This window comes from Musa acuminata, chromosome BXJ1-6 (genome assembly GCF_036884655.1).
Source record: "Musa acuminata AAA Group cultivar baxijiao chromosome BXJ1-6, Cavendish_Baxijiao_AAA, whole genome shotgun sequence".
Taxonomy (NCBI): Eukaryota; Viridiplantae; Streptophyta; class Magnoliopsida; order Zingiberales; family Musaceae; genus Musa; species Musa acuminata.
The window spans coordinates 19,006,702-19,032,868 of NC_088332.1; the positions used below are offsets into that span (position 1 = coordinate 19,006,702).

General features: G+C 40.0%; 1 protein-coding gene across 1 annotated transcript in view; it reads right to left on the reverse strand.

Moving 5' to 3' along the window:
* Positions 1–26,167, reverse strand: part of LOC135676584 (sialyltransferase-like protein 4) — a 33,148-nt gene extending 6,981 nt beyond the window's left edge. Inside the window, exons 1-11 of the mRNA XM_065187916.1 lie at positions 25,836–26,167; positions 25,629–25,702; positions 22,336–22,425; positions 21,317–21,394; positions 19,909–20,009; positions 19,559–19,751; positions 19,383–19,473; positions 19,245–19,309; positions 1,113–1,267; positions 937–1,018; positions 744–853 (exon numbers count right to left, since the gene is read on the reverse strand). Of these exons, the coding sequence (XP_065043988.1) occupies positions 744–853; positions 937–1,018; positions 1,113–1,267; positions 19,245–19,309; positions 19,383–19,473; positions 19,559–19,751; positions 19,909–20,009; positions 21,317–21,394; positions 22,336–22,425; positions 25,629–25,702; positions 25,836–25,923 (1,127 nt within the window). The 5' untranslated portion in view covers positions 25,924–26,167. The remainder of the gene's footprint in view (positions 1–743; positions 854–936; positions 1,019–1,112; positions 1,268–19,244; positions 19,310–19,382; positions 19,474–19,558; positions 19,752–19,908; positions 20,010–21,316; positions 21,395–22,335; positions 22,426–25,628; positions 25,703–25,835) is intronic.

Sequence of the window (26,167 nt, forward strand, 5' to 3'; positions counted from 1 at the left end):
AATGTTTATGTATGTCCATGTCTTTTGGCATGTTCATGCCTTGTACAGCATGTAGAGGGGCGGCCGAAGGCATAATAGTCCCATTTTAGTTGGGTTGGTGGCCTCTTTAGACTTGTAAATAAAGGTTGTGTCATGTGGACACGTGCGAGAGATTTTCGGTCTGTAATAGACCATTTTATCCTTTGTTGTGCAACTGTTCAGAGCTGGTAAAGTCTGTTTGTAATTTGCATTGTCTATGAAGTGTTTTTAGGAGATGTTTGCTTGTGGATCCCGATTGAGGCGTTCTCTCTAACCCGTTCTCTCCTTTGTTGGTCCTAAGGGACAATGGGAGGCTTCGGGGAGGCTGACCTTTGCGGACGGACACACAAGGGTGCCGCACGACTTAGGCAAAACCAGCTAAGTCCGTGACAGGACGGACCATGCTACAGTGCTACAGTGTACACTATGGCAGTGCTACAGTGCTGGTGTACCATTCGGTACACCCTAATGTACCGCTCGGTACGCCGATACTGTACCGTACCGAGCCAACTTCGAAATACCGGTATGGTACGGTATTGCATACCTTGGATAAAACAATGATTATACATATAAATTAATGCAGAATATTTCCATTGATCATAGATGCATAGAAAAACAGAATATAAAAAGATTTAGCAACTGGAGAGTTACATCAAGTAATCAATCCAGTTGTCAGAAAAGGCTTAGGCTGTTTAACAGATGTAAGATGCATAATTTTCAGATACCTCAGAACTTTCTCAGATGCAGTTCGAGCAGCATTAAGTATGCTTTCACTTGGTAACCAGTTAACTACTCTACTAAAATCGGCTCTCATTGGAGAATGGATCTTAACAAGCTGCATAGGAGGGCAATAGGGCATTCAGAAGTTGACCTTCACTGCTTAACTATTACAAGTTTGAAAATAAGAAAAGAACTTACTCCTAGACACTCCATCATCTGATAATATGCTCTCCCATGAAGTGGAGTATGCCCCAGCCTAGACTCTGAAAAGTATCTTGTCCTACAAACAAACAAAGATGACTACAGCTAAATAAGAATTATATTCCTCTGTTTAAATTCAAGCCACGAATAAAGGATTCTGCTTTCTACTCTACCATTCCTTGTATCCTGGATCCACGGTGAAACCATACATATCAACAGTGTCACAGATGGATAGAGCAAACTCAAGAGCCTTAAGCCCTGTTCCTTTAGCTGAAGAGCCAAATGATGCACCTAACATGAGATATACTTGATTCCCAATTGGGACTTCCTACAAAAGAAAAAAGGTTCAAGTTTAGTGTGTCAAGAAAGTTTAATTTTACCTCTAACTGATGCAAGGATTTTGATAATCCTTGATATATGAATCTATTAGGAACTGAGGTTCATTCAAGTAGGTTAGACTTGCCACACTTCAAATCTATCAGAAAAAACGGCTGTATTTATTGTGACACAGTTGTTTATGCAAAGGTGTATATTATGTCGTAGGTGCCATCACTACTAGAAATTGAGCTCAAGCGGTTGATTGCACATTCTGGAAACAAGTATAAATTAATTTTGTGCTCAAAATATGGTTCATATCTGAGATACAAACTTTATGAAACTGACATTCAAGCAAAAGTAATTTTCAATTCTTAATACTTAACAAACACTCAAGCAACAAAATCCAGCATATGATGTGTGCATGTGAACACAATAAAGTACAATGTCAAATGTGCCACAATCTGCTATTATGCTAGATAAGTTGACCCTGCTAGTTAAAAGCTTGGATTAATGAGGAATTGGGGATGTTATTATTAAGGATTGAAATATCGTACCGTACCGGAGTTTCGAAATACGCTCGGTACGATACGATACTATATACCGAGCAGTATATTTCGGTATACCGCTCGGTATATATATACACATATATATATATATATACACATATATATATATATATACACATATATATATATATATATATACACACATATATATATATATACACATATATATATATATAAGTAAAAAAATCTTATATATATTTCTATATAAAAGTAAAATAAAATCTACGACATCGCCTCTTTTCTCCCCACACAGGGCAACATCGCCTTTATATATATATATATATATAGTCCGTGTACTAGTCTGTTGGCGAACCGATACGTACCGCCTAGTACGGATGGTATTATTCGAAATTGAAGACCTTGGTTATTATTATTAATATGTATGGAAAGTTAAATAACACCACAAGAATGACATTCTCTAATTTCCAAATGTCTGATTAGGCTTCTTTAAATCAAAGGCAAGTGGTTCCTCTGAGAAATCACTATATATATATACACACTTACAGAAATATATTATGAAGAAATTGAGAAGTTTATTTGTACAAAAAACATATAAAATGCTGCAATAGTGAGAATGACTCACACAAGTATATAGATTATGATTAGTGCACAGGTAGTGGCATTTACACCAATTTATGAAGCAAACTTAGTAACTGACAACCATGTCAACGAGAAGCCTATGCCCATGAACTACAAAAACACCCTTGACAACTTGGACCATTTGTGACCTCACTATCACAAACTTAGTTAGAATTGCCTAAGTCGTGAGGCACCCTTGCGGCCAAGACGTGAACTTAACTTGTGTTGCCTAAGTCGCAAAGCACCATTATACCAACTTCTCGGACTTAGCGGGGATTGCCTAAGTCTTGACGCACCCTTGCGATATGCGTCCACAAAGGTTAGCCAATTTGCAACCTCACTCAGGTCCCGAAGTACCTGTAAAAGAGAAAGTTGATTAGTTCGAAGAACGAGTGACAGACAAGTCCCGACGTCTCACGAAGAGGGAAGTTTTACAAGCAATTCAACGAGCATCTCGTGCATGAGAGAAAACAGAGAAATAAGGAAAACAAGGACTTTAGCAGGTTGAACGAACAGCTGCAAGTCCACAAACAACTGCTCACCGAGTGCCGGGCGCGAAGGCAAGTTCCCGTTAAGAAAACGTGTGAACTTGTAAAGATTGTTCAACGCCCGACAATATACCGAAGCCCCATCCAGCCCTGTGCCACCCAGGGGGTTCCAGGGTGCTGAGATGGCTAACATTTCGCGCGCTGCATCGGGTTGCAAAAAACGGCCCGCGGCACGTGAAAATGGAGTCATTTTGGGGCTTTTTGGCCGGGCGCAATGAGCGGTCGCACTGTGCACTACAACCTGTTCGAACATGTAATTTTACAAGCAAAAATACACAAAACCAAGGCAAAACAGGCTACCATGTCTCTATTCAAGCATGCAAAAGCGATGAACGGTTCGTTGAACGAAGTTGTTGCGAGTGCGCGACGACCGTTCGTGCATTCTCCCCCACTTAAACTGTCGACGCCCTCGTCGACGCTTGTTGGTAGTTGTTGATAATTGCTTCTTCATGTCGTAGGGCGTCTTCGGGCTCCCAACTGGCTTCAGTTCAGGGAAGTTTTCGCCACTTCACCAAGTACTCGGTCTACTCAGCTCCATTGGGTAGCTTTATCTTGCGATCCGCCAGAATGGTTTCAACTCGCTTCTCGTAGGAGGCTCTGGTGGGGGGTAGCCGAGTTAGAACACTTCGGGAAGCATCTTATGGATCTGAGTTGAAGGCTTTCGAGTTGCTAGCGTGAAAAACATTATGAATTTTGAGACACGCCGGCAGCTGCAACCTGTAGGAGACGTTGCCCACCCTATTGATAATTAGGAAGGGCCCTTCATACTTGCGCACCAATCCTTTGTGTACTTTGTTCCTAAAGAATTGGAGTGATGCTGGTTGGAGTTTCACCAACACCAAATCGCCGACTTTGAACTCTTGCGGTCGCCTTCCGAAGTCGACCTACTTCTTCATCTTTTTGGCAGCCTTTTCCAAGTAAGCCCGCGCAATATCTGTATTTCGGTGTCATTCTTTGGCAAAGTGATATGCTGACGGACTACTCCCAGTGTATCCAATAGCTAGGGTGTGAGGAGTCGACGGTTATTGTCCTGTAATGATCTCTAAGGGGCTCTTGTTGGACGCAGAGCTCCACTGCAAGCTGTAGGAGAATTGGGCCATGTCCAACAGCTTCACCCAATCTCATTGGTTGGCACTCATGTAGTGCCGAAGATATTGCTCCAAGAGCGAGTTTATCCTTTCGGTTTGGCCATCTGTCTAGAGGTGGAGGCTTGTGGAGAAGTATAACTTAGACCCCAACAATTTGAATAGCTCAGTCCAGAATCGTCCCAGGAACCAAGCGTCTCAATCACTGATAATATTGTACAGGACTCCCCAATACTTCACCACATTCTTCATCGTCAGCTTAGCCGTCTCCTCTGCTGAACAGTGTAGGGGCGCAGCAATGAAAGTTGCAAACTTTGAAAATCGATCGACCATTACGAGTATCGATCCCAGTCCCCCTACTGTCGGCAAGCTTAATAAGAAGTCCAAGGAAATGCTCTCTCACGGCCTTTCTGGTACGGGCAACAGCTCCAAAAGCCCCACCGGCTTCCGCTGCTCCACCTTGTCTTGTTGGCAAGTGAGGCACATTCGAATATACTCCTCCACATCTGTCCCCATCTTTGGCCAGTAGAAGGCCCTCTCCACGAGAGCCAAGGTTCTATGAATGCTCGGATGTCCAACCCAAAGGGAATTGTGACACTCTCTTAAGAGTTCATGCCTTAAATTGTCCACTCGAGAAACATAAACCCTATTCTCTTTTGTGTAAACGAGTCCCTCCTGGACCCAAAATCGTCATGTCTTGCCTTCTTTGATGAGCTACAATAGGGTTACTGCCTGGGGATCACTATACAGTCCATCCCTGATCCTAGAAAGGAAGTTAGAGTGCAACTGACTTGCTTGGCCTCTGCCCTCCAATTGTATGGCGTTCACTCGCTCCACCTTCAGGCTCAATGCATCGACCACGACATTTACTTTTCCGGGCTTGTACTCCATTGTCATATCAAACTCAGCCAGGAAGTCCTGCCATTGTGCTTGCTTTGGGGAGAGTTTCTTCTGAGTTTAGAAATAGCTCAAAGCGATGTTGTCTGTCCTCAACACAAATCGCGATCCCAGAAGGTAGTGCCACCAAACTCATAGATAGTGGACCACCGCTGTCATCTCCTTCTCATGCACCGGATACCGCCGCTCGATCTCGTTGAGCTTGCGGCTCTCGTAGGCCACCGGATGACCCTCCTGCATGAGTACTCCCCCAATAGCGAAGTTTGAAACATCTGTATGGACTTCGAAGGGCTCCCCATAGTCCGGCAACTTGAGCACCGGTTCTTCCAACACAGCAGCCTTCAGATCTAGGAATGCAGCTTCACATTTGTCAGACCGCCTCCAAGGTTGCTCCTTCAGTAACTCCGTTAGTAGAGTTGCACGCTTCGAATACCCCGCTATGAAGCGTCGATAGTAGTTGACGAAACCAAGGAAGGATCTCAACTCTAGCACCTTCTTTAGAGTTCGCCATTCCGCAATTGCTTGCACCTTTGATTGGTCCATCCGAATGGAGCCATCACCGATTCGATGCCCCAAACACACGATCTTCGTTTGAGCAAAGAAGCACTTCTCCCTCTTCACGAACAAAGTGTTCTCCTTGAGAACTTTGAAAATTATCCGAAGGTGCTCGATATGCTCCTCGAGCGTTTGGTTGTAGACGACGATATCGTCCAAGTAGACGACCACAAACTTATCCAAATAATCTTTGAATAATTGGTTCATAAGAGTGCAGAACGTGGCCGGAGCGATGGTTAAGCCGAAAGGCATCACCAAGAACTCAAACGCTCCATACCTGGACATACAGGTAGTCTTCGCTTCGTCGCCTTCAGCAATGCGCACCTGCCAGTATCATGACCGGAGGTCGAGTTTGGAGAAATACTTGGCCTTGCCCAATTGGTCGAACAAGTTCGCGAAGAGTGGGATTGGATACTTGTTCTTCACCGTCACTTTGTTGAGGGCTCGATAATCGACGTATAGTCGGAGGCTCCCATCTTGTTTCTTTTAGAAGAGAACTGGAGCTCCGAATGGTGCTTTAGAACTACGGATGAGACCACTGCTTAGCAGTTCATCTAACTGCTTTCTGAGTTCTGCCAACTCAAGAGGGGGCATGCAGTATAGTGGTCTCGTTGGAGGCTTCACTCATGGCTCCAGCTCGATATGATGATCCACGCCTCTGCGTGGCGGTAAAGTCTTCGGCAACTCAGGTGGCATAACGTCTATGAACTTCTTCAGCACGTTATCCACCACAGCAGGTTCATGAATGGCCTTCTCGTCGAGTGGCTCTGGCTTTATAGCAGCCAAGAATGTTAATTCGTCTTTTCGTACCCCTTTCTTTAGTTGTAATGCCGATATCTGTTGCAGTACCCTGGTTCCCCTTTGAGAGACAGGAACCACATAGGGGTCGTCACCTTCCATCATAGATAGGGAGTTTAGGAACGGCAATGGCACTGCCTTCGTTGCGTACATGAATTCCATTCCAAGAATCACTTGGAAGTCGTCCAATAGCACCGTCATCATGTTAGTACTCCCGCTCCACGTTCCGATCTTGATGGGAACTCCCTTTGCCAACCCGGAGATTCGCTTGGCCTCCAAGTTCACCGCCTTCATTCGACTTGGGTTCTTCTCCAATATCAGCCTAAGTCGCTTTTGCTTCTCGATCAGCAATAAAGTTATGGGTAGCGCCCGTATCCACCATTGCACGGGGTGTTTGGCCATTGAGCTTAATGTCCACATACATCAGCTCACTACTCCCTGCATTCAATGGCTTTTCCTTCATGTTCTTGTTAAGATCGAAGCGGCACTAAGAGGGGGGGGTGAATTAGTGCAGCGGATTAAAACTTCGGTTTTAAAAAAATCTTTCGTACGATAAGAACGGAACTTGAAAAGTTTAACTTGAAAGCGTATTCTTAAAGTTGCGCAGCAAGGGTAATAAGGAACTAAAGCAATAAGAATATTTGCAGTAATGTAAATGACAATAATGAAATGCAAACCAGAGATTACGCCGATTTAGAGTGGTTCGGTCAAATGACCTACATCCACTTGCGAGGCCCCTCTTCGATGAGGCTCCCACCTTCCACTAGCAAATCTCTTGAAAGTGAAGGGTGAATACCCCTCTTACAACTTTTACAAGCGGTTCACTCTCTTACAGATTTTCAGAAAGAAAGAAGGAGGTGAACACTAGCAAATTGAAAACAAGACAAGCTAACACTTTTCTAAGGCCTTTCTCTCAAACACTTGCTGCTCAAAAAGTTGTTCTCTCAGCTGAGATTTGAGGGGTATTTATAGGCCTCAAGAGGATTCAAATTTGGGCTTCAAAATTTGAATTCTCTTTGGGTTCCCGCTGTTGGAGGTGCCACCGCCCAGCCAGGAGGTGTCACCGCCTAGCTCTCGGGCACTGGGCGGTGCCACCGCCCAGCCCAGGCGGTGCCACCGCCTATAGTGTTTTCAGCCCACTAGTTAGGCTTCAATCTTGCCCCAAACTAGTCCGAACTTGGGCCCAATTGGCCCCTACTTGGGTTATAGGATTAACACTTAATCCTAACCCTAATTAACGTGCTAACTACGAATTTAAAAACATTTTCTAAGCTATTACAAAGTCCGCAAGTCAAGACTTCTTCCGGCGAGCTTCCAGCGAACTTCCGACGGTCTTCCGATAAACTCTCGGAAACCATTCTGCGGACTCCCGGCAAGCTCCTAGACTTCACGATTTGATCTTGGCGAGTTCCAACGAGCTTCTTTGGTAAGCTCCGATCTTTCTCGGCGAGCTCCGCAAACTTCCAACGAACCTTCCGGCGAGCTTCCGAAAAACCCTTCGGCAAGCTCCCTACTCATTCTCGGCTAGTTCCGGCAGCATTCCCGACGAACCTTCGGACTTCCGTCGAACTCTCGAACTCCCAACGAATCCTTCGCGCTTGACTCCAGCACTTTGTTTCGCTTTATGTCTTCATCGTTATCGTAGTTAATCCTGCACACACAAACCAAAACTCTACTCCGATCTAGACAATTATTATAAAGCGAATTGACATTCTGTTGCTCGGCACGTCATTGGTTGGCGCTTCGTCCGATTCTTCGGCGCATCGTCCTCTCTTGCGGCTTGTTGCCCAATCGGCGGTTGACCTCCACAACGCCGATATCCTTGGCGCAATTCCGCTCTTGGCCCGATGCCCGACGCCCGAAGCCTTCTGCCATCCAATATCCTGACGTGATCTCCTCCGACGCAATGTCAATTCCTCCTGCGTTAATTGTCTAATCCTGATCGAGTAGACCTGTATCACTCAAAATGTAGTCAAACATTTAAACACAATCAATTAGTTCATCATCAAAATCCGAGATTCAACAATCTCCCCCTTTTTGATGATGACAACTAATTGATGACTAACGGAGTTAACCTTGACTCCCCGGAGTTTAACTAAACTCCCCCTATCAATATGCCATTGATAAAACACTTGGATTATCCCAAATCCAAGTAACATTCATCACATATTATGAAAAACATTTAAACTATCATGCAAATATATAAAATATTTAATTCAATGCATGAAGTCATCAATATACTTCTCCCCCTATGTCATCAACAAAAAGGAGAAGTAGCTCTAGCTATTTTAAAAGATATGCAAGTTTTTGCAACATAAAGCTAGATTTTCATCACAACATATAAGCACAAAAGTATAGCAAGATTCTTAAGTTCAATCATGGCAATTCAACACTTGCTTCTTGTGCAAGATTGCACTTTGCTTTTCTTTGCAATGTGCATGATAGTATTTCTTTGTAATATTCAAAATAGCAAATTGTACATCATGCTAGCTAGCATATTAAAGATGTTCAATACAGTAAGTTTTTCTTCTCTTTTGAGAAGTGTTATTTTTGCTTCCTTTACAAAGTGCAAGCTAGCAAAGTATTTGAAAAAGTGAGCAAGTTTTGTAACATACAAGCTAGTAAAAATTTCAAAAGCAAATACAAGATAGCTTTCTTGTTGAAGTGTGTAAGCTATCGATTCTTACTTCCTATTGCAATGTGCAGGTTGCAAGTCTTGCTTCTTGAGATGGGCAAGATAATGATGTTCAAGAAGACAACTTTTGCTTCTTGAAATAAGCAAGTTAGCAATCTTTGCTACTTAAGATAGGCAAGCAAGCAATCAAGTTTTTGTATCTTCTTGACTTGTGCAAGCAAGCTATCTCCCCCTTTGTCATTGTCAAAAAGAAGGGAAGACCCATTACATCAATTATGACAAAGGTAAGTATCAATCTTAATTGTGCATCATCATATTTTCAAATTAGAATATGCACATTTTCAAAAACCTTATATTCATTCATGCATGATATTGAATAAATCGATCAACATTATAAGGATATCATACATGATACTAAAATTTTTAACTATTTGTCAACATTTTGATCATGATATCAAATATTCATCATTTAGAGTATTCATGATACAAAACATTAAATCAATATTTATAATACATCATTTTAGCAACAACTCATAGTATTTTAAATCATGATTTACATCATATGTAATACATCACATCATAATTAGAAAGCACAAGTATTGCATATATCATTGCAAATCATAAATGTTTCATATCATGATGGTATCAATTTGTCAAATTATATCCTACCAAAAACTTATCCCCATTTGTATTTCATGCATAATTTCACTTCATCACATTAGGAGTATCAAGAGGAATTAATTGGGTGATGAGATTAATATTTCACGAATACATGGAATTGTATAAAAAATCATATCATAAGTGTTTCATACATTCATATCATCACATGAAGGAATATAAACAAAAATTAGTGATGAGATCTTACTACATGAATACAATAAAATTCATATAGCATATCATGGTTTATTAGAATTAGTCTTCCTTTTGGTGAATAGCAAAAAGAGTGGTAGGAGAGCAAGATCTCAATTCATGCATATCAAATATTCAATCATCAAAATCATGAACCATCTAGAAAATTCTCCTCTTTAAATATTCAAAGAGAGAATCATGATGAACATTCTTGGTTTACATAAAGTTTCAAAACATAATTGTCAAGATTATGAATACTAAAAGACTATGAAACATTTCGACAAATCTCCTTTTAAATAGAAAAGAAAATGTTGATTCATAAAGGATTTCATGTTATGAATTTCAAGAGATCAAGATCATGATTTCAATAAAAAATTATTCAAATTTAAATCATCAAAATCATTATCAAAATCCAAGAGATTCACAAAGATGATACAAATGGATTCATCAAAATCAATAAGATTGAGCAAAATAATTTTCAAGAATGTTATCCTCTTTTCGATTATTTCAAAACATATGATTTTGTTTCATTTATACCAAATAAAAACATTTATCATGTTTAAAACCGAAAGAGTAAGATTTATTACAACAAAAATCAATAAGGTACTTTGATTATGGTAAAAATCAATGATCCATAAATCGTAAAAGATTCATCATCCATAATTTCGAAATTTATTAAGCATGATCATTATGCATGACACTAAAACATGGTTTCAAAATGTTTAATATTTTCATTGCACAATTTAATCATTATGCATCATCATATTTTCAAATTCGAACATGCACAATTTCAAAACTATATCTTTTATTTTTCATGCATGATACAAATAAATCAATCATCAATATCGGCATATCATACATGATATTCAAGCATTCATGATAAATCATTTTGGCAACATGATCATAGCTATTCAAATGATAGTATCTAAATGTCAAAATTCATTACATCCTATCATGCATGATCATTAACTTCTTATTTGAATTTCATGCATTATTTTGTTTCATCACATAAGGAATATCAAGAAGAGTTATTGGGTGATGAGATAAATATTTCATGAGTACAAGGAATTGCATGAAAATCATATCATGAAAAGATAATAATAGAAGACACGTTTTGTTTTGAAAAATCTCCTCTTAAATAATCAAGAAAAAATCTTAGGAGATCATGATATAGATAAAATTCATTCAATCTTAGAATAAGATATTAATTCAAGCATATAAAATTTCTCAATTCATTATGAATCATAAAAAGAATTGTGGTTCCGAAATATCACGATTCATTTAGAAAAATTTTCTCTTTAGTGCACGATAAGAAGAAATATAGCAATGATACCAATCATAATTCATTTGGATAATAGATGCTAAAAAGGAACATTGAGGATACAAGATCTTGATTTTTATAGAGTAAATCTCAAGTTATAAATCTCGAAAAATCAAGATAAAGCTCATTTAAATTCAAATCATCAAATCAAAATCATTTTCAAGATATTCATAAAAAGATGATAAAATAGATTCATCAAACCAAGAATTTTCAAGAAAAATACTTTTATCTATTTAGTTGTTTCATATAAGTATGCCTTTGTCCTTTTTGTGCCAAAAAATATATATATATCATCAATCATTTAGGATCGAAAAACAAATTTCTTCATAACAACCATCAAGATCATTATGTATAACTTTTAAAATCTCATACATAAAATGGTATTAAAACATTTAATATTTTCATTCCATCATTTTGCATTTTTATTGAACATAATTTTGAATGATTCTTATAGATAACTAAAACTTCTTTAGTTTTAATTTATATGATTAACTTTATCTTAGCATGCTCAAATTTTGTTCATATGTCAAAACCATACATCATGTTTGAAAACCAAAGACAAAGTTTAAAAAAAAATCATCAAGCCTTCCATTCAAAAGTCATGCATCGTCATTGAAAATCAATATGGAAATCGTCAAAATACAAATTCTTGCTTCTCAATCACATATATAAGATTAATCTTACTAGGTGTATAAGCATTAGATTTATATCTAACATTTTACTGCATTAACATAACACATGCAATTTTCAAGAAAATTAATCCTAAACTAAATTAAAAATAACTCAAGAAAGTATTATGTAATATCGAAATAAATTAGTGGGATTTTGATTACCTCATTGTTGTAAGAGGGTGAGGCATAATTTGCCACCTCGCCTTTCTTGATTTTCTCATCGTCTTCGGAAGAGCTCAATTCATCCCAACTTTTATTCTTCTTGCGTTCAAAGCAAGTAGTTCCATTCTTTTTGCTTTTTAATTTTTGTTTCATTTGTAGTTTAAGTTCACCATCACTTGAGCTTATGCTCGAGTGGTATTCATGTGTTCTATGTCCCAAATCCTTCCTATCATTTGGAAGGTTATTCTCGAGTTTCTTTTTTGTCACATTGTTCATTTCGTAGGTCATTAGAGACCCAATAAGTTCTTCAAGAGGGAATGTTTTAAGGTCCTTGGCCTCTTGAATGGCCGTAACTTTTGGATCCCAACTTTTTGGAAGGGATCTTAAGATTTTAGTGACTAGTTCAAAATTAGAAAAACTTTTACCAAGAGCTTTGAGTCCATTGATGACATCCGTGAACCGGGTGTACATGTCTCCGATGAACTCACTTGGTTTCATCCGGAAAAGTTCGTAAGAATGCACAAGAATATTGATTTTGGACTCTTTCACTCGGCTAGTGCCTTCATAAGTGACCTCTAGAGTTCTCCAAATATCAAAAGCCGAGTCACACATCGAAACACGATTAAATTCATTTTTGTCAAGTGCACAATATAAGGCATTCATAGCCTTTGCATTTAGAGAAAACATCTTCTTCTCCAAATCATTCCAATGATTCATTGGGAGAGAAGACATTTCAAATCCATTTTCGACTATGTGCCATAAATTCAAATCCAAAGAAAGTAAGAAAACTCTCATTCGAGCTTTCCAATAAGTGTAGTCCATCCCATTGAAAAAGGGAGGACGAATGAGAGAATGACCCTCTTGAAAGCCATAAAGAGTCATTTCTATTTGGGTGTTAAACCAAGGTAGAAAAACGTGGCTCTGATACCAATTGTTAAGATCGAAGCGGCACTAAGAGGGGGGGGTGAATTAGTGCAGCGGATTAAAACTTCGGTTTTAAAAAAATCTTTCGTACGATAAGAACGGAACTTGAAAAGTTTAACTTGAAAGCGTATTCTTAAAGTTGCGCAGCAAGGGTAATAAGGAACTAAAGCAATAAGAATATTTGCAGTAATGTAAATGACAATAATGAAATGTAAACCAGAGATTACGCCGATTTAGAGTGGTTCGGTCAAATGACCTACATCCACTTGCGAGGCCCCTCTTCGATGAGGCTCCCACCTTCCACTAGCAAATCTCTTGAAAGTGAAGGGTGAATACCCCTCTTACAACTTTTACAAGCGGTTCACTCTCTTACAGATTTTCAGAAAGAAAGAAGGAGGTGAACACTAGCAAATTGAAAACAAGACAAGCTAACACTTTTCTAAGGCCTTTCTCTCAAACACTTGCTGCTCAAAAAGTTGTTCTCTCAGCTGAGATTTGAGGGGTATTTATAGGCCTCAAGAGGATTCAAATTTGGGCTTCAAAATTTGAATTCTCTTTGGGTTCCCGCTGTTGGAGGTGCCACCGCCCAGCCAGGAGGTGTCACCGCCTAGCTCTCGGGCACTGGGCGGTGCCACCGCCCAGCCCAGGCGGTGCCACCGCCTATAGTGTTTTCAGCCCACTAGTTAGGCTTCAATCTTGCCCCAAACTAGTCCGAACTTGGGCCCAATTGGCCCCTACTTGGGTTATAGGATTAACACCTAATCCTAACCCTAATTAACGTGCTAACTACGAATTTAAAAACATTTTCTAAGCTATTACAAAGTCCGCAAGTCAAGACTTCTTCCGGCGAGCTTCCAGCGAACTTCCGACGGTCTTCCGATAAACTCTCGGAAACCATTCTGCGGACTCCCGGCAAGCTCCTAGACTTCACGATTTGATCTTGGCGAGTTCCAACGAGCTTCTTTGGTAAGCTCCGATCTTTCTCGGCGAGCTCCGCAAACTTCCAACGAACCTTCCGGCGAGCTTCCGAAAAACCCTTCGGCAAGCTCCCTACTCATTCTCGGCTAGTTCCGGCAGCATTCCCGACGAACCTTCGGACTTCCGTCGAACTCTCGAACTCCCAACGAATCCTTCGCGCTTGACTCCAGCACTTTGTTTCGCTTTATGTCTTCATCGTTATCGTAGTTAATCCTGCACACACAAACCAAAACTCTACTCCGATCTAGACAATTATTATAAAGCGAATTGACATTCTGTTGCTCGGCACGTCATTGGTTGGCGCTTCGTCCGATTCTTCGGCGCATCGTCCTCTCTTGCGGCTTGTTGCCCAATCGGCGGTTGACCTCCACAACGCCGATATCCTTGGCGCAATTCCGCTCTTGGCCCGATGCCCGACGCCCGAAGCCTTCTGCCATCCAATATCCTGACGTGATCTCCTCCGACGCAATGTCAATTCCTCCTGCGTTAATTGTCTAATCCTGATCGAGTAGACCTGTATCACTCAAAATGTAGTCAAACATTTAAACACAATCAATTAGTTCATCATCAAAATCCGAGATTCAACAGTTCTCCCCCACTTGACCCCCCCCAATGCATTTAATAAATGTATTGCTCCCATTCGGGGACCCTACGACTCCTCGTCGTCGCTGCTAGATTCTGAACTGCTTGAACTAAGGGCGACGGCTTTGTCCTTATCTGATTTAAGGGGATGGATGGAAGCTGTTAAAGCATTGAGTGCATGTTTCTATGGGCACTCCCTCACTATGTGCGACCCTCCGCACAAGAAGCATCCGCCAGGTTTCGGGGCCTTGCCTTTTGAGCTTGGCCCTTTGTGGGAACTCTTCTTCCTCTGTTCGCCTCCGAGCTCCTTCCCTCCAGAATATTTTGGAGGGCGGTTTCCAGAAGATTGCCTTCTTTTTCCCGGGTCCTCAGATGAAACAAAGTCGGTGAGCTTTTCTGCGGCAGCAATTGCCCCGATCACATCGGAGACATTCCTTCGATGCAGTTCTTGTTAAGCCCATGGCTTCAAACCATCGAGGAAGCTGAATAGCTTATCCTTCTCGGACATGTCCTGTATGTCCAACATTAGCACAGAAAATTGCTTCACATAGTCATAGATGGAAGTACTTTGGCGTAGTTGTCTCAACTTCCTCCTTGCGACGAACTCTGTGTTCTCGAGCAGAAACTGAGTTCTCAACTCTCGCTTTAAGTCCTCTTATATGTTCACCCGACACCGACCTTGTTGGATCTCCTCCCAACGGGTTCGCCACCAAAGTTTTGCATCCCCATTCAAATACATGGTTGCTATTGAAACTTTGGTTTCTTCAGAATCAGGCCTCGTAGCTCGAAAGTATTGTTCTATGTCGAACAGGAAATTCTCAATCTCTTTGGCATCTCGAGCACCTTCATAACAATGCGGCTCGGGAGCCCTTAAGTTTTGTGGCGGCGTAACGTGGGCATTTCTTCCTCTCGCATTCAGTGCCCTTGTGAGCATAGTCACCCTGGAAGTAAGTTCTGCCACGACTTCCTGCAGATGTTGCACGGAGTCTTTGGTGTCGTCCGACAGTCAATCAACTAAGGCCTCGACCTTGTCGATTCGGGATTTAGCTTCTTCTTGCGAGCTCTCTACCCAAAGAAGCCTTTGTTGGCCTTGGTAGAGTTCCTCCAAGCTCGCTTCAAGAACATCCAAGCGGGTTTCCACCGCTGTGAGTCTCTCCTTATGGCTCTTCTTCACAGTTGGCGCTCCAGATTGCGCCTCCTCCGCTAGCGGAGAGTAGCCAATTTCTCGCTCATCATGTTCGCTGCCACGATCCTCCAAAGCGGCTCCAACGACATAAGAGCGAGTTTGCATTTGCAGCCCACCTGCGGCTGCTTGGGGCAAAGGTCAAGTTTGCCCCGCCCTACTTGATTCGCCACGATACTTTGTCATGGCGAAATTGCGAAGTTCCTTCGCTGCTTGCTCGAATTGCTTACCCGCTCTGATACCACAATGTCACGGACTTAGCTAGAATTGCCTAAGTCGTGAGGCACCCTTGCAGCCAAGACGCGAACTTAGATTGTGTTCCCTAAGTCGCGAAGCACCCTTGGGCCAACTTCTCGGACTTAGCTGGGATTGCCTAAGTCTTGACGCGCCCTTACGATATGCGTCCGCGAAGGTCAGCCAATTTGCAACCTCACTCAGGTCCCGAAGGACCTGTAAAGGAGAAAGTTGATTAGTTCAAAGAACGAGTGATGGACAAGTCCCGACGTCTCGCGAAGAGGGAAGCTTTACAAGAAATTCAGCGAGCACCTTGCGTGCATGAGAGAAAACAGAGAAATGAGGAAAACAAGGACTTTAGAAAGTTAGAACGAACAGCTGCAAGTCCACAAACAGCTGCTCACCGGGTGCCGGGCGTGAAGGCAAGTTCCCGTCAAGAAAACATGCGAACTTGTGAAGATTGTTCAACGCCCAACAATATACCGAAGCCCCATCCAGCCCTGTGCCACCCGGGGGGTTCCAGGGTGCTGAGATGGCTGACATTTCGGACGCTACAGTGGGCTGCAGAAAACAGCCCGCGGTATGCGAAAATAGAGCCATTTTAGGGCTTTTTGGCCCGGCGCGGTGAGCGGTCGCACTATGCACTGCAACCTGTTCAAACATGTATTTTTACAAGCAAAAACACACAAAACCAAGGCAAAATAGGCTGTCATGTCTCTGTTCAAGCATGCAAAAACGACGAACGGTTCATTGAACGAAGTTGTTGCGAGTACGCGACGACCGTTCGTGACATCGCGGTAGAGTGAGTCGTCTTCAAAGGAGAATTAGATCAGAACACTTTTCTATCAGGATGTAAGGCTATCCTTAACACTACTTTCCAAGTCATGGAAGGAAGTGATGAATTGCTGTTGAAATTTGACCTCAAGGGCAAACCCACTTGAAGAGTTCTCAACTGTTATCGAGAACTTGATGAGGGGAAGGAGAAGCAGAACGGTAAGCATATCTTGTGGAACCTCCCAATTCCCCTAGGGAAAAGACATTTTGATTGATGCCATTGCCTCTACAACTTGAAGCTTCCCTTGAGGAGTCTTTCCTTATGCAAGATGCAAAAGTATTATCCACTTATTTAATTGATTTACATGTATTAACTATATAAAAATCCTAGGAGAAACTTAAAGAACTACATGATAAAAAAAAGTGATGGTATGTCTACTTGGTGTTAGAAAAATCTTCATCCTGCTGATGTTGATAAGCACTCTCCAATTAGAGGCTTTATCACGAGGTGAGTTATGCTTACAAAATTTCATTTCCTGTCAATAAATAAATGTGTTCAACCATAGTACACGCAGAAAGTAAAAAAGGTTAACATAGATCTAGTATATCTGAAGATTAGTCATAAGGAAAATCTTTCTTCATCATATGAATAAAGACGAAAAACTTATTCTTCCTTTCTTTTTTTAGATGTTTATAATTATTGGATTCCACAAGTGCCTCATCTGCTATCATAAAATCTGTGGTTGCAGTGATACATTTTGCTTAAGATACATGGTTTCTCTACATTCCAAAGGAATTGAATATTGGTAAGAATGGATCACTTATTTAGAAGGATATATCCAATGCTCGGTAATAAAACCCAAACTCTTGTCATGTATTGCTTAATTATTTACAAGAAAAGAGTGTTTCATAAACATAGCTTTGTTTGTGAGAAAGCCTATTTGGAAAGAGTGCTCATCACCACTAATCAAAGGTTTAAAATTTTTGTAACACCAACTCGATTGTGTATTATCACTATTTAAAATAATTTGCCAATTTGGACCTAGTTAACCCTAACTTGTCATGGAACTCAAACTGACAAGCCTAGTGATGCTTTTAGCCAGGTGAGACACATGTTATGATATCTTAAAAAAAGCCAATTTTGTTAATATTCTCCAGTTCCATTTTGTGATGAAAGAGGTAGTGGTACCATTTTTGTGATGAAAGGGAGGACCTTATTACTATAATAAGAAGGTACTAAAATTTTACAAGATTCAATGAAGTCATTGTCAACTGCAAACGTAATTTCAATCTCATCATATACGAGATTCACTCCCATTATACTAATCCATAATCAATTTTAAAGGGTCACATTTTGTGAAGCCAGATCTACAGTATGTGTTATTATAATAAGACCTCATATTGCTCTTCCCGTCTGTACAGGTGTGGTCACTTAGAGATATCAGCTTCCGACTTTGAAACTATATCTTGTATGAAGGTTTTATGTTGCTAACCAAATAAAAAGGTCATCTTCATGAGTGACTAATACTTAGGGGAGAGCAAATGTCCTTGGAGGATCAAAATCATTGTTTGGAATTGTAAATAAATGTCCAGGTACTTTGGCATTTATAATTTTGGACATATACATATAATATAATGTAAAAACAAATAAGCCAATGTTGTAGTCAATGAATCTTGCGTCTTAGTGTCCTTTTTCCTTTTGGACTTCTTGATGAAGCTTACAGTAAAGTTCTTATTTTGTGTAGAAAAATATTTCCTATCCATCAATGATCCCTTTTGTATAGTTAGTTTTAGGATCCTCTATCAAAGTACATATAAACAACAGTAGCTAAATTGAGAGACAGTAAAAAATAAACAAATAATGATTTAAGTGAAATTGAGGCTGTTTCTCAAAGCATCAAGGATGGCTGGCACATGCCAAGGAATTGACAATGATAAAAACACAACTTTTTGCATTTGATGCAATAGAAGAACCAAGTAACAAGTAAGGTGAGAACAAGAAATATCACTATTATGAATGACATTTTAAGAAAAGAATTATCCAGAAAGAAAATATATTTATGGCAAATAATAAATGGTTCATGAGGATACAAGGATTCATTTTAAGGACTTTAATTTTTCCCAGGCCGACCATACCAGCCAGACTGGGCATGAACCAGTATGTGGACCGCCACATTTCGGCTGGTCCGGTCGAATTTAAAGGAAAATAAAGAACTTTTATTAATGCCGATGCCCATTAGGGCTTGCCAAACGTGAGCCTCCCTAGCTTAAGCATCATTGCCTTACCACGGCACCCATCCACCCATTGCCTCCCTCTTGGCTACCAATTCTCTTCTTAATTTCCTCCTCTTCATCCATCGCCCTTCCTCCTCTTCTTCCTCTTCCTTCTTCCTCCCACCCTCTCCCTGCCCCAGCTGATGGGTACCATGATACATTCCATTCTACTGCCGATATGCTGGAATGGACTAGACCTGTACCAATATGGCCATGGACCAACACCAGTTTGGTACCTAAAATTGGAAACCTTAATTCATATACTGTAGCTACCAGGTTAGCTTGCTATGAACATGCCTAGCATAACAAGATGCATCTGTTCTAAAGAAAAAACAATTTACGTCAAAGTTATTTTTAGGATGATATAGTTACCCGGATCATTTTATTCATGATGTCATGAATAGTGGTTTTGATGATCAGCACCTCCCTCTTAGTTTCTGCAATATGCAAAACTCACAGTGATTTACATATAAAATGAGATACACATGAAAAAAGGTGCAGATTTCATACCATCTAATTCTACAACTTTGTCAAGTGCCTTAGCAGATCCTCTATTAAGAAGGCGAAATGTACTTTTCCGACCAACATATTTTGTGTAGTTCTGAGATATTGGAGAGGGGAAAGAAAAACTTCTAATAAGAGAAGTACATACCACTGTGACAAAGTAGGAGAAGTATTCATTAAACCTGGATGGGAGCTCCATTTTCTCTAACAACAGCATCATAGCCATCTATTTCTTTTCCAAAATTTGTTTTTAGAAGATCCCCAGAGTTACCAACAACAGCACATCGTCCAAATTGCTTGGGCACAAAAGGTGGTGTTTCTGGAAGTACTAAAGAAAGTTTTTCCATGCATAATGTCCTATTCTTGCACCGATCACTAGAACAGAAAATGAGAAGGTTCCACTTGTGTGATCATTAGCAATTTCTTGAAATAAAGTTTTCCTCAATTGGAGCACCTAATACAGGCGAAAAGATGAAGAATGTACTATAACACAGCTTTTTTAGCTGAATCAAGCTGGACAAATTGTACTCACAGTTGTATTCCTTTGTTGATCCTGCGCCATGCATATTCCTCCCATCCGTTTGGCAAAGCATCAATAAACTCTTTTGTGAGTATGGAAGAACTATTGCGAACCTACAAAAAAGTTATCAAGTATTTATTTGAACCAGAAGCAAGAAAATTGTCCACAGGTCATTATACCTAAAACCATTATCAGCTCGACCACACACAATAGATGATATATCCAGGAAAGGGAAAAAAAAAGCCTAGTAGAACTGAAATACATATACCCTACAGGATTTCCAGCATGTCTAAACTATAATATATTGATTTCATTTTAAAACTTCCTAGAAAGGTTTTTAATGCTGTTGGTAATTACTGACAGAGCTAACATCGGCATTTGGACCACCCCTTACAAAGCGGTACTCTAGTTCATATCGGGCATGCTGCCCAGTAAAACATGAATATTAATCAAACTTTCTGGTTTTCATTTTGGATCCTCTGTTACTAGGTGGTCAGCAGCCCCTATAACTTTTCATTCAAATTGGTTCTCTTCTTGGGAAGCTTTCTTTCCCAAAGATTTCAAGTTTCAATCTCAAGGAAATGAGGCCTTTTACACCAAACTAAGGTATAAAATCTTTGACTTGAGCTTTTTCTCCACTTATTTGATTTTTTAATGCCTCGATTCGTGTTTTTTTTGTGTTATTCATGCTTGGATTGATATTGCTTGCTTCTCTAGATCTATATATTGTTTTCCTTACATATCTTATTTAAACAAGGATGGTTGACGAATCCATGATACTCTAGCATAGATACACTTAAATTTATATCAGGTCTATGTAGATCTAGCCAAAATGCATATGTATCCCAGTTGCATAGATCTAGAGTAGATTTGACCTAGGGTACCATGGATCCAAGCAGGACCCTTTCAGACCCAACCTACATTCAAGTAGATCTAAGCTAGATCAGATATACATAGGCTATATTTGTACGAATCTGGCTAAGATCAACAAATCCAGATTAACCCTGCATGGATATAAGCTACATCAGCATGAATCTAACCTGGGTCAGTATATCATGTGCTAATATTAACATTTTCAGAATTGTATTTTTCAAAAATGGTTCATAATAGATTTTTCATACGTGTTGATTCATTATCAAAGAATTATATGAAAAATCGAGTTTAAGAGGGTTTGAGTGTGTCAGAAACTAGACACAGCCAATCTGGTTGGTACCTGCACATATTAATTCATAGGAATGTTGGTATGGTATGGTATGGTATGGTACCATTCCGATCAATAAGCAGGACCAGTACTGAATTGAGATCCAAAGCCTTGTTACCAAGTATTACTGAGTGGATCACAGAAAAGCATAATTTGTTTATTCTCTTGGATGATGAACAATTTCTGATGCTCTACTTTTGACAAAAATGACAAATTCACCTGCTCCCATGTAGCAACTGCTTCACAAAGGTTGAAATCAAATGATAAGCCTTCAAGTTCTCCAGTTTTCGGATCTCTCTATAACAATATTTTAGAAATATATCAGATACTGATGGATTTCAATAATCTAGCTAAAATATCAAATAACACCAGCTCAGATGAACAAATAAATCATGTATATGCTCATTTATATTCCTCTAAAAATCATCATTAAAATAAGTTCTTTTAAATTTTAAATTATAAATTATTTATGAACAAATATGAAAGTCACACAGGATCTCTAAGATGGATAAATGGCATGAAAATGAAACACAGAATGATAAAACTGTTTATCTACCAGAAATAGGCTGATTCCTTGGGTTCCATGACAAGAAGGAGACCACCATATGAAGACAGAACTGTAAAAATTTAAAGATGGTTCTAGCATGCTTCTTTGCACAGGTAAGGTAAGATAGTTAACTCAGATTTAGGAAGAGAATAAATGGTTGAATGAGAAAATGGTCCTTGATTGCTGGAGGATGTTATACAATAGATGAACGAAAGGATCCATGTAGTGGACCAAAATAGTTCAAATACAAGTGCATTTTTTCTTCTTATGATTCTTTAAAGTTCAACAAGTTTTTCTTTAACGAGCAATCTATTATCAAAAAACAAATTATGAAATGCACAAAAATGTTTAGCAAACTGTCAAGGATGAGCAAGTAAGACAAGAAGACCAACAGCTTCACAGAACTAATTGAATGAACCATGCCCCTTGGAAAAATTTACAAAGAAAAATATAACATATTTTACAAAATAAAAGTTTCATTGATGGAAAGTTTGAATGGTCCTTTCAAGTTTGACAACCTCCTAATGGATCAATTTCTTGACTTGCTTAAATGAAATGACTATCGCAGAACAACTAAGGTTGTATAATGCTTCACAATCATATTTCATACATGGTACAGAATTTTGTTCCCAACTTGTTTAAAGATGATGAAGGAAATACTTCAATTATTGGATACAGAAAACAAACTCACCCACTTTGGCACTGTATCTCTAGGGTACTGAATTGTGACATGACAATAATCCTGGCTGATCAGAGCTTGCAATCCTAAACCTTTAGCATCCTGCATTTTCAAAGGATAATGGTCAGTTATGGAACATAACAGGAATCTGCAAATTGTTCTAAGATATTCGTTTGCTATTTTACTAATATCAACAAGTACTACGAGTTGCTACGAAAAACCACTTAGAAGCATAAGGAGGCTTAAGTTGTATTGGCCTAAAAGCCATCTGAAGGATAGTTTGTAATAAGCACTTATTGTTTGGATGAAGCTTGGAGAAAGGTTTGAAATTTCTCTTCCACATTCATATTTACTGATGGAATTTAATGTGTTTACCAATCATTGTAGTCTCACATGTAGGGAGGACAAAAACTTGTAATTTTTCCCATCCATAGAACCTACCAGGCCTAGCATAGATACGTATCACAAACAATTTTATCGCACAATATGTGTTATTTGAATTGGCATGGTGTTAGTTGAATAGGATGGTCAGCCATACCTTTTTTATTTTGCTTTTTCATTATTGATTTTGTTGTGCTTGGTGGCCAGAAAAACCATTCAGCCATGCAAAGGCACATAGTAGCTAGTCATCTAATGGATTATTATCTTAACATAGCATAGACTTAGAGGGTTGGACATCAAACATTATATTACCAACCATGATTGCAACAATAATATGACAACTTAAGCAGCCATCAGCTGAGATTATGAAGCTCTTTCTGCCTCCACTCAATTCTGAATTATAATGCTTTATGTAACAATAATTAACTATTTCTCTCCATCCAACGATATCACAATCCTATAATGGGTCAAACACAAGAATTAATAAAATAAATTGACCTCATATAGAGGATCACTAAAATTGTTTTTCGATGTACAGTGGCAGCTATCCAACCAACAGAATTACTTGTGCCTGAGAAGTTTTCATCTATTGTATCCATGGCCAAAAACCATAAAGAATAGATGGAAGACTAATAATTTTCATGAGAAGAGGTTGCTATTGTATCTCCTAAGAGACTAGATCCATAAATAACAATATTTGAATGGTCTATTAGGAGTGGGCCCATCCACGATGAATGTGTGTTTTTTACAAACAAATACATTCAAACCATAGAATCCTAGTGTTGTAACTTATTTGAAACATCAACAAGGATAAAAATTAGTTCTAACATCCATGATCCAACCTCAGTGGAATACAGAGTAAAAAAAAATGTCTAATCACATTTATATCTCTAGAAGACAAAAGAAATTTTGTTTGCTTCTATTAGTGAATTTTCAAGAAAATTTTTATGAATTTCGAACTAGTAACTATGTCAAAGTATCATCCACCAGTATTTCTGACACTTCAAATCAAGGTTTGCGATTTCGAATCGTATCGCCCGTACCAGCCGGTACATACCGGTATGTCACGGACTTAGCTGGTTTTGCCTAAGTTGTGCGGCACCCTTACATGTTCGTCCGCAAAGGTCAGCCTCCCCGAAACCTCCTATGATCCCTTAGGACCTACAAAAGATAAAACGGGTTAGAGAAAGCGCCTCACTCGGAATTCACAAGCAATCATTTCAAAAAACACTTCATAGCCAATGCAAATTACAAACAGACTTTATAAGCTCTGAATGGTCGCACAACAAAGGATCCAAAATGATCCACTACAGACCGAAATCTCACACAAGTGTCCATATGACACAACCTTTATCTACAAGCCTAAAATGACCACCAAACTCAATTAAATTAGGATTGTTAAGCCGTCAACCGTCCCTCTACATGTTGTGCAAAGCATAAATAAACCAAAAGACACGGACATACATGAGCATTACATAAAATACCATGTTTACAGGTTTGTCCTACCAGTCAGCTCGTGAACCGGTACACGAACCGCTCGCTACCGGGCAGTCCGCCCGAAACAGCCCCATATCGAACGTTTACAATTTTGTCCTACTAGTCGGCCCGTGAACCGGTACGCAAACCGCTCGTTACCGAGCAGTCTGCTCAATATAGCCCTGTATCGGATGATATGGGGCTGTTTCGGGCGGTAACGATCGAAATTTTGACCGTTACCATCTGCTACCGGGTGGTATCAGCTTGGCTGCGACTTGGCTGTGGCGAGGTTAAGGGAGAAGCGTCGAAGAAGGAAGAAGAAGGAGAGGGCGTTCAAAGAAGAGGGAGAATTGGGAGAACCTCGGCATGAACTTGTTTCCATGCCTTTTCTTATTCCCGATTCGGTGCCACCCTCCCTCGACGATCCTGATCCAAGAGATAACGACGAGAAGAGTCGTAAAGAGGAGGATCTGGAGGTGTGGGGATCAGGGGAGGCGACGACTAGAGCAGCGGAAGAGGCAGTCTCCTTCATCGCCTCGTTTGCGACTTTGCAACCTCCTTCGCCGAAGGCCAGAGACGTCTACGGCCTTCGACATCTTTGCTGCCTTCTTCGCCGAATGCCACAGAGGAAGCAACGAGGAGAAGGAGGCGACGTCGCCGAGGCTGCATACGTCTTTTTTAAAATATTTTTATATTATTTTTTATATTTTTATATATTAATTTTTATATTTTTAAAATTTTATATATTAATTATATATATTTATTTAGGCATACCACTCGGTACACCCTAACGTATCACTCAGTATGCTGTACCATACCATACCGAGCAAAGCTCGATACACCGATATGGTACGAAATTTCAATCCTTACTTCAAATACTATAGCATAATTATAAGTAGAGAGGCTTGTGTCAACCTTCATACAACTGTCTTCATGAACATCACTCTGAGACTTGAGTTTTAGTGGTTACATCAATCTGAGACTTGAATTTTAGTGGATACATCAATCTGAGACTTGAGTTTTAGCAGTTACATCAATCTGAGACTTGAATTTTAGCGGATATATCAATCTGAGACTTTGAGTTTTAGCCGTTACATCAATCTGAGACTTAGCGGTTATATCAATCTGAGACATGTTTTAGCAGTTCAACAACAATTTCTAAATTCACAGTCAACTCCAGCACTATCAAGCAAAATCTAGGCAGAATTGCATCTTTCCTATATATCAAGCAATAAAAATTTTGTCGCTATCTCAGAATCAGGACGACAATATTACATTTTTGCAGTTAGAAAGTTCAAGCCAAGGAAAAAAGAATAGAAGACACGCATAGAAAATATTGCATTTTCGAAATGTAAAATTCCACTTAATTTGTATACTAATTCGCACAGTAATCGTAGATGAATAAGAAAAATATTGTAGATGAATAAGGAGAAACGTATAACACTCACCACGCATTTCTTAAAGCCACTCTGCAGTGCCCTCAACGCGCTCCGATCATCATCCGTAACCGTAAACCTATCATCTACAAAGAAAGGAAGCAAAGAGAAATGAACAAGAAGAAAGGAACAAGAACAGAAGAATAAAGGCATGAAGATCCGCCGACCCAAGCCCCCTAGGAACTAGAAAACTATAGTGGCGGAGCACCGAGGGCTCACAGGGATTGGAGAGTCCGACGATGTAGATGAGGATCGCGGCGACACTCGACGCGAGAGCAACCAGCAAACCCAGCTGCAAGATCCGCATCTGCTGGCGGAGATGACGCTGCTTCTGCTGCTGCCGCCGACGACGACGACGACGGTTTGATATAGCAGCGCTGAGGTTCTCAGATCAAATTCAGGGGATTGGTCGAAAGCACTTGCGGATCTGATATTCTTTCCGAGATCTCTCTCTCTCTTGCTTACAGCATCAGAGCGGGAGTGGGAGAGGCAGCAGAAGGGAATGGAGGGATAGAGGTTTCGACCGCCAGCTTCGTGGGCTTCGGTCGCGT